Source organism: Physella acuta, unplaced genomic scaffold (assembly GCF_028476545.2).
Source record: "Physella acuta isolate Inbredline_101_S28 unplaced genomic scaffold, ASM2847654v3 ptg000966l, whole genome shotgun sequence".
Lineage (NCBI taxonomy): Eukaryota > Metazoa > Mollusca > Gastropoda > Physidae > Physella > Physella acuta.
In genome coordinates, this window is record NW_026732483.1 from 386,412 (window position 1) to 401,117 (window position 14,706).

Genomic DNA, 14,706 nt, shown 5'->3' on the forward strand with positions numbered 1-14,706 from the left:
TTTTTTCATTAAAAAAATCTTAACGTATATTTTTTACTACTGAATGTAGTTAAATATATGCTCGTGTCCACTTCAGTATTCACTGTAAAATTATACACATTCAACCCAGAAAAACATAACCACACTATTAATGTTGTAACGCTGTGTATAGCTCATGATTTTAAGTTTAACCACTTAGAAAAACGTATTTGGTCTTAACAACAGTTTCAAACTATTCCCTTATAATTTTATAAGTGCCTTCTAAAAACAACTAACTGCCCCTCTAATACATGTTTAAAACTAATGTATAAAACTTACTAGTTTTTTTTAAGCTTTGAAGTTTAACTTATGATAGACAAATACCTTTTATCTTTAGAAGTAAATCATGTTTAGCTTTCAAGAAATGAAACATGGTGTAAAACAATTATAGAGATGATTGAAACTGGTTCATTTGTTCCTGTTACCTCTGTATATGACGTATTAATAGTAGTTAACATATTGTTTAATTTTGTAAAAAAAAAAAAGACGTACTAGTTAATTATAATTTATCTGTATGATCATATTATGTAAAAGCAAATTTACACAAAAATGCACGCATTGTAACATGTATGTACTTTGAATGTAAATATGCTCTATTCACTGATGCCATTTTGTGTTGAAACATTGCAATACCGTATTTTTACATTTATTAAGGTTTTATTATTATTTTAAAACGGGAAAGTGACTAACATTGAGCAAGACCTGTAAATTAATCCATGGTAAAACATGTTTGTGCAAGTATTTATGAACATATCCTTGTTAACTGTGTATACGACCATAGACACGAATAAAGTAGGTGTATATATTAACTGAAATAACTAAGCCAATAATGTGAATATTTAACGGTTCTGGTCACAACAATTGTATAGATTTTGTTATTGAAATAAAATTACCTACCTTTCATTATTATAATTGTCCTGAGTACAAATTGTCAGCGTCTATTTGCAAGTGTCTTTATTTCAAAACATATGCAACTAACCACCTACTTAATATCATTAATGTTATGCAAACGATAGATAACTATAAAAACGACTGAGCCGATGGAATTTACATGTTCAGAATATAGAACACATTTTTCGCACAGACTTTGTCAATTGCTGGAGGCAGTTTTTTCTGAGATGTGTTCATCATTGCTGCGATACAGTAAATAAACACACGTCTTCGGAAGCAATAGATAAACCATAGTTGTAAGGAGAGTAATCATACCCGGGTATCCGAAAACAACTACTCGGCAGCTGTTTCTATCTACTCTAGCTTTCCCAACATAGGTTGTAGACATCATCCTCTAAAAATTCTCACTTATACTTGACCCGCTCCCGCATCTATAAACCCACAATGCCTTTCTTTTAATTTTGCTATTTTACATAGTCATTGTATTTTGTCTAGCAAGTATCACAGATCTAATTCTATTACTTCAGGGGCATTTATTACGACTTAAAGTAGTAGCAGGCGTTGTTAAGCTCCTACCTACGGTGGGTGATCAATTATAACTCGTTTCAAATGTCCTCTGCTAGTTTACTTCTTTCACCAAATAGTGTTAGGTGTGCAGGAATTACTTAGAGAAGGTTAGTAGTCTCTTCGAAAAATATTTAAAGTGTTTCGACATTTAGTGCAGATAAAATAAAATCTGTTTAATCAAAGGTGTATACTTAATGATTTCTGGATGAAGATTAGATTATGATTTTATGATACTTCTCATGCCACCAAGAAAGTTATTTATAGATCTAAAAATATCAGGTGGCCAAGCAAATTCAAATTCAAATTTATTTAAAAAAAACTGTTACAATTGTAGGCACGAAGGCCTTTTTTTCACATTTGCCGTTTAAACAAATAAAACAATTCAATAACACATAGCAGTAACATAGCACTAAAAATGTGGAATAAAGAAATAATGTTACATAGTTATAATACAAAATGAGATAAAAAAGAGAATATAATAGATGAATGAGAAATGTTACAATGAGTCAGTTAGAGAGGTCATTAAATAATTGTAGTTTTAGTTTAGATTTGAATATATTTTCAGATCTAGATAGCTTTATTTTATTAGGAAGATTGTTCCAAAAATTAGAACCAGAGTAGGCGAAGCTATGTTTTTGGAAAACAAAGTTGTATATGTGAATGGTAAATTAAGACGACGATTTAATTTTATGTTAAAATAAAATAGGTCTGATAAGTAAGAGGGGGCTGTTTGTAACTGAGTGACACAGCACTGCAAGTTATTTATAGATCTACATCTAGAATCTAGGTCAAACCAAAGATTAATTAGATACATACCAAAGATTAATTAGATTAAAATACAATCCATTTTAAAATCATAATACATTTTTTAGTCCTTAAATACTTGATATACATTTTTGTGATTTATCTATCTAGATCTAGATCTATCTAGCTAGAATAGGTCTAATGATTAGATCTAGATTCTAGATCTAGATCTAGCAAGAGTTACGCAAAAACTAGACTGAAGATTGTAGAGCTTGAGGAATTTATTGTAAAACTAAATAAAAAAGACAGTTGAAAATTTATATAAGTGTTGGAACGTAATAAAAACAGCAAACGGACATATTGTTAAAGTTATGGCCGACAGAAAATTAGATTTAGAACGCTTTAAACTTTTGAATGGGCCACAAAGTCTATGATGGAAGCCGCCATCTTATTGTACTAAAAAGTAAACAAAACTTGTGACGTCCCTATTCAGTCAAGGTAAAGCTATTGTTCTAAAACTTTAAAATTAATGTGATTGATCTACCAATAAATAAATCAATAAATTAATTAACGTCTTTAAATAAATTTGTGATTAACATTCTGTCTGAAAATAAAAACAAAAATTGTTCTCTACCTACATACTATTTTACAGCTCTCAACCTAGCGCCGATTCTTTCCAGTATTCAATCAGACAAACAAAAAAAAACAAAGAAATAAATATTCAAACATGTAAACAAACTTGAGTTTTAGTAGTATAGAGATAGGGCCTACTCATTATGTCTGTCATATGCTATATAATTAACACGTGTAATATTAAATGATAATGTAATAAAAGAAAGCATTCTTATTCAACAAAACTGTTACTCATATCAGCGTTTCTTATTTGGCCAATCTTCTATAATTATGTCAGAGGTACCGCGGTCATCTAGGTCGGCATTACGGTAAAAAGTATGTATAGTTATACCACTGTCTGGCACTTAGCGAGTCTAGGTTAAGTATAAAACAAATATCTCTCAGAAAGATTATAATCTCGTCTCTTTAACAAGGATGTATATCTATTTGAGCCTGGTATTCCATTTCTACGTCAAATATTGATTGGCTTCTACTAAGTGATTTCCCCCAATCACGCTTCAGTGAACTCTAATCCTTGGCACCAGGAACGGCATTAGCCTGTTGGTGTGTTTACGTGACTCCACAACACTATGGGCTTGAGAGTGGAGAGTGTGCGAATTATTGGCTCGTGGTAAGTAAAGTAGTCTGTTAAATAAATTGTATATTTTAGGGTAATATCGTTGATAGTGGAATTTTATAAAACAGGAAACGTGTGAAAATATAAAATATAAGTCTTTGATGTGTTGTACATGTATTCACCGACTAAAAATATTTCAAAATACAATACTCAATGTATTACACATAACCCACTTTTAATGTCACTACATGTATAATTTGATTTTCGAAAAAAAAACTGGTTAGATATATATATTGACAGATATTTTAACGAAGCTAAACTTTTTGCCTTTATTTTTTTAATAATAAAAATGTCTAGTTATTATTTAGATGAAGTCAATATTTTTGTTAAAAAAGAGAGCTAAAAATTGTGTCAAAAAGCAAGGCCTGGCAAAAATGCCAAATACGCGATAAAGACATACAACAAGGATAAAAGTTGTATCTTTATAGCCTATATTATCTTTGGTTACTATGCTGTAACTAAATATAGTCTATTTGCTTTGAACTCTGATTAATGATTAATTATTTTCTAAACACATTCGTTTTATTGCACATCAGTTGTCAAATTAGTAATGCGTATGATATATTCTTGGCAGATCAATGCCGTCAGTCTAGACCAAATTTAAAGTTGTGTACAGTAGGCCCCTACTTTGGAGTTCCAATAAAACATATTTGAATAGAGCATAATGTGCTTTACATTAAGAGAAATGCGAATTGCAAATGATTTGGCTTAACCTGAATAAATATAGCACATTGAGGAAGTAAAATAGTGAAACGCACACGCTTGAAAATAATCGTAATTGATTAGTGACAATATCCCAGATTACATTTTTTTTTAAAGTTTAAAAGTTTAAAAAGAAAAACATTTTTATCACCCTTTCGTTCTACGTAAAATTATATAATAAACAAACATATCTTAAAAAAGTAAATCATGGCTCAATACGTTTAGTATAGGTAAGATATGCTTTTTTAATATATATATATATATATATATATATATATATATATATATATATATATATATATATGTACATATATATATATATATATATATATATATATATATATATATATATACATATATATATATATATATATATATATATATATATATATATATATATATATATATATATATATATATATATATATATATATATATATAACGCAAACAATGTTTTAAAAAAAAATACCTAAATGTTCAGGATTCTAAAGATTGATTCACGATGACGTATTTGAGCAATGCTATATTTCTGCTCTCTCTGAGTCTGTACACAACCCGTGTGTCTGAAGCAGGTAAAGTAAACTTTAGGGTTAAAAAACTTAACAGTTAACAGTTAAATATATGACGTGTATTACCTCTTGTTCCTGATTGAAATATTATCCAAATGTTAGACGTGTGACCCTACCGTCAGCCACAACTTTACCGTAACGATATGTTTATCAGATTAGTAAACATATCAATATACTGATAATAACATCTATGTACACAACACTATATAAACTATGCTATATATGCTATGTTTAGCAAGTTATCTCTCCCCAAGTTTAAATATACAAGCATGGTAATGATATATTTATCGCCAGTCACTTCGTTAAAATCAGGACCTATAACATTGACCATGAATGTAATCATACTTCGTTTTATAGAAAAATAAAAATCGCTAAATTGAGATTTTTATATATTAGTTATTGCACTTTTTAATAACTGCTATCAGTTTGCTTTATTTTTACATATGCAATATGTCAAAATAAGTTTAAATAACAATATATTTCAGCTTGCACAACTGGATGGTTTGGCACCAATTGTACGTATAAATGCCACTGTTCAGACACAAAATGTAATGTCGTCACTGGTGAATGTGCTACAGCATGTGCGTCCGGCTGGTTCGGACCTGCGTGTCAATATCGTAAGTTACACACACAGCCCGTTTAAACCAGTTTTATTTCGCCAGTTATAAAATTACATATAACACGTAATTTTGAACTTTACCACTTTGCAACGGTATCGAATGTAACAATACGTTTTTAGAATTAATAGTTAGTTTAGGGCCCTGTAAGGTTTCAATACCAGTACCAAACACCGAGAGTCCCACAACCGGTGTACCTTCTCGAAGTCCAAACTTAGTCCCGAACAGGTTTGAATAAATTTGAGAGAACCCCTAGTGTATTTTCACTCCAGTTTTACTTTACTCCAAAATGCCATCAACTCAGCAGATGATTGAACCATCAGGACAAGATACCGACTCCCTCTCGCATCACAAACCTAGATTAAATAAACTCCCTTGCACGCAACAACAACACAGTTTCTACATTAAATATCACTATCTTCCATACCTGTCATAACTTCGTACGTTCATTAAATATAACACCCAGATACATTTTTTTGCAGATTACTGTGACAAAACAAAGATCATAACAGTTCATATATAGATATTGTTTTATTTTTTTTTTATAACGAAGTATGTAGATGGGTTGGAACTTAATATATTAGATCATTGTCTTAATTGGTAGGCTAAGCAAATACTGCTAATACAGTAGTTAACTTAATTAATCTAATTAACTTAATTTATTAAATTAATTTCAGAGGACCTTGCTCTGAAAGCTACAACTTCAACACAAAACAAATTGATTTTAGACAACACTGACACTACTTGTGTTACTGTAAGGAACATCACATTCGAGTGGCCGTGGCAGTTTGTTTTAACTTGGATTAGAATTAACTCAAATTACACAAATTTGTGTAAGTATAAAGGCTATAATTTTCAAGTATTTTCAAATTATTTGATTTCTAAATATGTTAAGTGAAATATTAAGATTCCATTAAAGTAGTGATCCCTCAAGTATACATGATCCGGCTATATTTATTGGTATCAATACAACAATTGCAACTTTTGAATTTAAACAGCTTGGCAGTCAGAACTGAACGTAACAGGAAAAGAAAACATAAATGCAGCCAGCAAAGCTTTGTCGTGCAGTCTGTATACTTATGTTTTGAACAACAAAACAATATCTGACGTGTATTGTAGCTCTAATATTCTAATAGATCGCCTAACTATCACCTTTGGAAAAAATGTATCAGTCTGTTCAATGTACGTCAGTGGAGGTAAAGAACGCAATTTGTAAACTTTTTAGCGCAATTTCCATTCTGGAGAATTGCGTTTATTAACTTTTTTTTTCTGGGAATGGATGGATAGATGGATGTGTGTCCGCAGCTTTAAGTCGTATCTCCTCCTCAACGAAGCAATATCGATGACTAGTTCCAAAGCAATTATGTTAACCTAGTTACCAGGATGAACATAGGCTAAAAATATTCCGGGTTTCTTTCATGGATTTCCCGGAAAAGCCAAAAAACCTCGAAAAAATGCAGTTTTTGGCCCATATCTCGGCAACCAGACCTTTTAGCGACTTGAAACATTTACCAATCGATTTCTGCCATAATTTAGAACAATATTGCCGAAGAAAGTTTTCAAAAATATCCTTTTGTTCGGTCACAAAAAAAATTTTTAATTAATTAAAATTTGGACCGAATTAGTAGGCATTTTTTCCAACCACACCACACGCGTCATCACGTTCAATAGCTGCGCCACGTTCTATGGCTGCGTCATCACGTTCAGTAGCTAGGCGCGCAATGGTTTTTAGTCATGTAACTCTATTTTAAATAAAACATGTATTTTAACCAATGGTTTTAGTAACCCTGCTCTTGATTTACGCTACGACAGAGCTATTTTTTAGATAACATAAGGAAATTGCGCTAAAATTGTCACTAGACTTTTTAATTACCTTGTTTTAGTATAGATGAGTGTACTGTATCGAAATAAGAAGTGTCTGAATTAAATCATAGGTTTATACAAGTCATTGAAATAAAGTTACATATATCCTATTATTTTATTAAATGGAACGCACTGACGTCAACAAATATTGAGCTACTATTATTTTATATATAGGCCTACTCATGTTCGATTGTACAAGTCTTTTTTCTTTCTAAGCTGTTCATAATGGATATTATTTTGCTTTAATAATTGGTGAAAACTTCACGTAATGCCTAGATTGGGACGCATTTAATCTATGCCATTAGTTATACAAATATTTAGTAACAATTAATACTTTTTTACAAAGATACAATTAATTATTCTTTTTACTTTTGCAACTTTTAACGGTATAAAAAGAATATATCTTTTAAAATTTTACAGTGCTAATAAGGGCAATCGCGACGGTGTAAATAATAAATACACACAACGCAATATATAATTTGTTGGTTGAAAAATGTATGTGTGCATGTTGTGCAATAGTTATTACATAAGTAAATACTTTAAAATAATACATAGATAAATGACATGGTTTAAATATTGTGCGATATCAACAACAATCAGGTAGAAATGTTGCCCTACAGCAGTCAACAACTCAATCGACTAACAGCAGTGCCTACACCCCAGCGAAAAATGCAGTAGACGGTGATTTTAATACATTTTCGCAAACATTAAGTACTAATCCAAGCACATGGAGTGTCACATTCGACAGCATATATATTGTGAATAGATACGTACTGACTGGAGGTATGTGAAATATGTTTTATATTTGTAGAAAATTATTCCTTTAAATCGGTTGCTTTTAATTTGTTTGTACTCATTTTCAGAGATTAATACGTTTCTAAATTATAAATAAATTATCAAATACAAATAATTAACAAAACAAAAGAAAAGTAAGCATGTGTTACTATTAATGTTATCAAATGCTCATCAATCGAATGGTATAATTCGAGATACGACCTTAATGTTTCTGCAATATAGCTCGTATGTCTAATTGTTCGTATGTCAAAAGCAATTTTCTCCATTTAATAAAATTGCTATTAATCCGTTCCATCCCCCAAAATATCACCCCTGTTTTTTTCCTTATGTGTTTTTTAATAATAAAAGTGTATTTGTATATGATAAAGCGTGTTTAATAACAAAATGTAGAATAATACAAAGAAAGTGTATTTATCTTAAAAATCAGTAAACTTGAGCTTAGGGAAGGTATAAATCTAGTTTAGGGTGGCGAACATAGGCGGATAAGCTTTAATCTTTTACTCACTGCTAAGTTATTTCTTTATCCACTTACTCGTACATTCATAACGCTAAACTTTATCTGCACAATTAACGGAAATTATACTTGACTAAAATACATGTTATAATAAAAAGTTTACTTACTGTCGATGAATTTTAGTCAATGCTTCTTTCTTCGCTGTTCATTGTTTTTATATTCAAGCTTTCCATACATTTCCGCGCTGGACGTAAAAAAACAAACAAAAAAATTGAGTTTGCTTTTTCCTCCCATTCAAAAAGATTAGATTATGAGATAACAGGTGTAATTAAATAGCAGGTCTCATAGAGCTCACGGCGGAGCCGGGAGCGCCAAAGCACACCCTGACGGAACGCCCGACGATGCGCCTGATTTAATTTACTGACCGACTCTAATACCCCAATATTATTCATAGTCTACCATACTGTTTAAATAGAACGTATGCGCCATAGCGCTCACGGAAAAGCCCGGGGAGCCAAATAGCACCCTGCCAGGGCGCCAGCGGACGAGCCTGATTAATCTAAACGAACGACTGTAATACTCCATCTCATCCATAGCCTATCGCACTTTTTAAAACAAAAGTAGGCGCCATAGTGTTCGAAAGAAAGCCCGTGGTGTCAATTCGCATCCTGCCGGAGCGCCGAAGACCGCGCCTGATTCTATATAGTTAACTATTATTGATGTCCATTGTGTCTTTAGTGTAAAGACTCAAAAACAAAAAAGAACGTGTGTGCCATTGTACTCACATGTGAGCCTGGGGCGCTTCGGGTCACGCAATCGCCGTGGCGCCAGTGGCTTCATATGTTACAATTTTATAGTGAATTACAGTAGTACCCCTTACTACTATTGTTATAATTTTAACTTATACGATCATATTATACTTATATATATATATATATATATATATATATATATATATATATATATATATATATATATATATATATATATATATATAAATATATAAATATACATATACATACATATATATATATAAATATGTATGTATTAAATATGTATAATATATATATATATATATATATATATATATATATATATATATATATATGTATATGTATATACATATATATATATATATATATATATATATATATATTTATTTATTTATTTATTTATTTATTTATTTATTTATTTATTGCAGCTGCCGGGAAACTAAATGGTTACCAGTTACAGTTGTTTAGCGCAGATAATTCAACTATCCACAACTACACAGACACCAGTAAAGTAACCACTACAGCGGTTTATGTCACATCTAGCACACTAAAGAGTGTGATGAACGCCAGGATAAAGTACAGCACTTCCTTAAAGATTTTCGAGGTTGAGATCTATGGAGGTAATTTTATAATATGTAATATAACATGATTTAACTGACCATGTTGATATTTCACCAAATAAAAGTTGTTGTTTTTTTTTGAAAATTTAAAAACAATTAATTTATTTTAAATAAATTATTCTAGGTTTTTTTTATAAAGTGGTATATAGTATGTTTTTTATTGCTTAGAATTAAAGCAACATCTATAGAAATTATCCATTGACGAGGGAAAAAAAGAATGCATTCAATATTTCTTCAAACGCAGTTTTATTCATAGATTGCCGATATTCTCGTATACGTTGGTCTCAGTAAAATTTGATAATAACTTAAAATACATTAAAAGTAGAGTTCTTCAAATATTGCTTGTGATTTATATTTCGATACTTTGGTTTTATTTATTGATATCTACATTTTTGTATACATCATTATCTGTTTAAGTTATTGGACTAATAATTAAATCACATTTTGAAAAGGAGCGGAACATCAATAAATGGATATAATGTATATTAACTGGACAAAAGGAACAATTTACAATTTTAGAAAATGAAAACTTAATAACAGACTGGACGAGTAGGCCTAATGGTGATTGCTATTTTAAGCGTGTGACTTATGCTTTTAAAAAGTTTCGAATGCCAACTATGATTTTAAATTGAGATTGAACATTAACTTAACTTATACATGCACATTCACATATTTACTCTCATAAACATATAAACAAGCAAATAAAAACACGTACGCAACAAATTACGTAATTTTACTTTTATAACAAGCCTTGTAAAATTATAAAATGTAACTTCATAGAGCAATACAAGTTATAAAGACGCCCAGTTTTGTTGCACCACGTAATTTAACGGATTGCTTTCTGTTATGTATCTAGATTCAGAATGTAAGAGCAAAACGTTTGGGCTAGAATGTACCAAGACCTGCAACTGTAACGACCCAACTGAGACATGTTTTGTAGCTACAGGTGGATGTCAGTCTGGTTGTGCTGTGGGGTATCAAGGAGAAGGGTGTGATACAGGTGACTATTTATATTCTTAAAATATAGACTTTCTTTTTCATTTCACTTTGTAAAAAAATTGTACCTTGCACACTACCTATTACGTGTATAAAAATCTTAGTGACAAGAAAAAAATGTATTACTTCTCTGTGCAATGTAACTATCAATGCAAAAAAAAAAAACAAGAAAAAAAACAAACAAAAAAATCTAAGTTGGTTTAATCAATTTAAATAATATACAGGTATAGAATTACAGCACCCTTATCAAATTTAAGTAGGGAAGAACTATTGTTATAAAAGTTGAGTAAATTGAAAGCTTCTGAAACCCACTTGTCGAACATTTTGTCGAACTATAAAACATTGTCAGGTATTCTGTAATAAGAATACACTTTAGCTATAATTAAGTGAATACATGTATTTAAAATTAATATATTATTTGCACTATTTTAGTAAGTTCTTAATTAATACATTATTAAATATTTTAAAACATTCTATTTAACATTCATAAGTTATATTCATTTTTCACTTTGAATAAAAAGCATAGTACTACAATAAACAATTTTTAGAATAAAGAGTTCTATGTCACAAGGACTTCTGCACGTAAGGAGATTCTTTGTTTAAATAATAAAACTGCATACCTACTTAAATTGTATTGGTAAATAATACGTTATAGCACATACACATGTTCTAATGTGCGAAACTATTTCGAACAGTTTGTGACAACAAACACTACGGGTACAATTGTGCGAGTGTATGCCCGTCACAATGTGACACAGCTGGTTGTAACAAGACAACGGGCAAGTGTTTTGGTTGTGTTGCTGGGTACAGGGGAGACAACTGCGATATTGGTAAGATTATATTCCCTTATTATTCAAAATTTAAACAGAGCTAGCTAATATACGTAACAACTACTGTATACCTGATTTAACGTGATCTACAGTGTGTAATGCAGGATCATGGGGAAAAGGATGCAATAACACGTGCCCAAACTGTGTTGAAGTGAATTGTAATAACACAGATGGTGTTTGTCTAAATGGATGCGCGAGTGGGTTTAAGGGAAAGATGTGCGATTCAAGTAAGTTTTGATTATTACATAAATGATTGCATTGTATTAATACAATCATTGGCTTACAACGGCATTACATTATTTTTTTATGACTCTGATGAAACATTGGGTAATTTAATTCGTTAAATTAATGTCTATAAACTAGCTTGCATTTACGTATTGTTTTACCACTTGAAATATAATTTTAAAAAGCCAAGTTGTATTTTTTTTGTTTTAAGTACACGTATCAATAAAAGCTTCACTATTAAATACATGTTATTCTTAAAGAAGGAGCTATTATAATTTTTGAGTGTGTAGTTAAAGTAGTAGATTAAAACAAAACATGTGAACAAATATTAAACTTCAATATTTTTTAAGAATGTGATGAAACCTACTATGGAGAAAACTGTGCCCTCAGATGCTCGGCGAATTGTTATAACAGCTTATGTGACTATATAAATGGATATTGTAAATCTTGTAGCCCGGGCTTTCAGGGAGAATTTTGTAATGATAGTAAGAATTTTTTTCAATAAAAACATAATTTTAAAAACAATAGTTTATTCAACATTTTTGATACATTCGCAGTATATATAATTGTCAATTCAACACACACAATTATGAGAAATACTAACATAAATGACTTAAAATTATATCATCTTTATATTATTATTACATACAGTTATCTCTCTAGATGTTTTAAAAATGAAACCACAAAGTTACCATTTGATTCCTAGCAGTTTTTTTTTAAATATTAAGTCTGAACCGGTTAGCATCTTATACATCGTTAAATCAATGTAAAGATAACCAAACATGCACAACCTGTGAATAACGTAGTTTATGTCCCTCTATATGCTGTGTAGAATGTTCTGAGATGTTTTATGGACAGAGCTGCGCCTACAAATGCAACGAGACGTGTCAGAGCTGCAATAATGTCAATGGAACCTGCACTCTCTGCACTGCTGGAAAACGAGGGGTCTATTGTGAAAGTGGTATTCAATTGTAGTTTTGTTTATTTTGTTTTTCTTAATGTTACCGCTTTTTCGTATATTCTAGTCTGCTTAATACTCACATTACTCTATATGTGTTTTATAGCTTGCCATCTTGATGGCTTGTGGTTTTGGAAAACTCTGCATTATTATTTCAGACTGCGAGGCTGGAAAATATGGAATAAATTGTACCAATAAATGTTCTTCAAACTGTAAAGATTCCTTATGTTTTGCTATCAATGGCATTTGCAAAAGTTGTAATCAAGGATACAAGGGCGATTTTTGCAATACACGTAAATATTTGTATTATTTATTAGACTAGTTTTAAAATTTAATAATATTGTATTAAATACCAACTTAGTAATACATGTTTGTATACACTTTCGATAATTTAGAAATCGAACTGTAATCTCTAAGTTATAAGTGGTATTTTAAAATTACAGAACGTATTATTTGAAAATAATAATTTAACGAACTTAAACAAAAGTATCAAACATAACGACACCGTTCAACGTGTATCTGTCATTTTGCTGTCACCTAAGCATAGCATATGTGATAGTGTGAAAAATGGCTTATAAACGGCTTAATATGTCGTCGGATTATTTAAAATAATGATTACAATCTCTGTGGTTTGAGATAATACAGAACAAGCTAAAATGATTGGTTCGACGTTTTAATATTGCGTGCACATTTTAGTTAAAGTAAAACTAAACTTTATATGAATATGCCCATTAATAATAAAGCTATAACATGTAAACAAAAAATTGTGAAACCGTATTTAATATTCGTCTTCAATTTAGCATGTGCAGACAATGAATATGGCTTCAACTGTAACGAAACGTGTTCTAGAAATTGCGAGAGAAATAAATGTGACGCTATTAACGGGACTTGCATCTATGGCTGTGTAGCTGGGTATCGTGGAGTCTTATGTGACCAAGGTAATGAGGAAGTTAATTTTTTTTTTAAACTCTAAGAATTTTACATAAACGACGTTAACAACAAAACATATGTTTCGGTTGTATTGATCTAAAATTAAAAATATTCCCTTGTAAGAATGTTACTTTCATCTGAAATTCCTAATTATATTATAAGGCATGTTGCGTTTTTCTAAAAGATAGTTGATAATTACCGAAATATTTAATGCTCAACTAAATATTATTTGTTACAATTTTCTAGCTCAATCCAACAATCATAATATTATTACACAATGGTTGCATACTATGCAGATGAAATTTGTTACATTAGCTTGCAGCCTCGGTAGTTATGGAGTTGGATGTCAACACAACTGCAGTACGTCGTGTATCAAATATGAGAACAAAACAGAGCACTGGTGTGATGTGGCCACTGGATTATGTTTGAACGGTTGCTATGAAGGCGATGTTAAAAACAAATATGAATGTCAAAAACTCATTGCAGGTACAAACGTACATACACACGCATACATACATATATATATATATATATATATATATATATATATATATATATATATATATATACCGAAATTCGTAGGATAAATTAGAATATTTCACAAACAAAACTCAATATCGTTCATTTCTATTCTAAATATTTTAATAAATATAATTTACTTGTTTTACAAATTTTAAATTTTAATATTAAAAAAAAAAAAACAACAAGTACACCTATTTATGTTTCATCGACAGATCCACCAAACAACACATCTGCTGCCGCTATTGTTGTACCTATCGTACTGATTCTCATCGTCGCTTGTTTGATCGTAGCATTTGTATTCTGGAGGTTTGGAATAATTGCATATTTCCTCAATCACATATCCTAAATGTAAAATCAAATCCAATACTTTATTCAATTTAATT

At 30.4% G+C, this 14,706-nt stretch overlaps 1 protein-coding gene across 1 annotated transcript; it reads left to right on the forward strand.

The window, feature by feature from the left end:
- The first annotated feature begins 3,405 nt into the window (after window positions 1–3,405).
- On the forward strand, window positions 3,406–14,669 carry LOC131953963 (multiple epidermal growth factor-like domains protein 10). Its single transcript, XM_059317413.1, has 13 exons — window positions 3,406–3,463; window positions 4,653–4,743; window positions 5,226–5,357; window positions 9,671–9,862; window positions 10,719–10,862; window positions 11,554–11,688; window positions 11,781–11,915; window positions 12,264–12,398; window positions 12,746–12,874; window positions 13,030–13,164; window positions 13,672–13,809; window positions 14,117–14,287; window positions 14,536–14,669. The coding sequence occupies exons 2-13, from the start codon at window positions 4,674–4,676 to the stop codon at window positions 14,667–14,669; spliced, it is 1,650 nt and encodes a 549-aa protein (XP_059173396.1). The 5' UTR covers window positions 3,406–3,463; window positions 4,653–4,673.
- The last annotated feature ends 37 nt before the right edge of the window (window positions 14,670–14,706 follow it).

Bases quoted from the DNA above. Each gene is read 5' to 3' on its own strand.
- LOC131953963 (XM_059317413.1), top strand. From the start codon at position 4,674: ATGACGTATTTGAGCAATGCTATATTTCTGCTCTCTCTGAGTCTGTAC. The intron at 13,810-14,116 runs GTAATGAGGAAG...TTGTTACATTAG, and splicing joins TGGAGTCTTATGTGACCAAG to CTTGCAGCCTCGGTAGTTAT. The intron at 14,288-14,535 runs GTACAAACGTAC...TTTCATCGACAG, and splicing joins ATGTCAAAAACTCATTGCAG to ATCCACCAAACAACACATCT.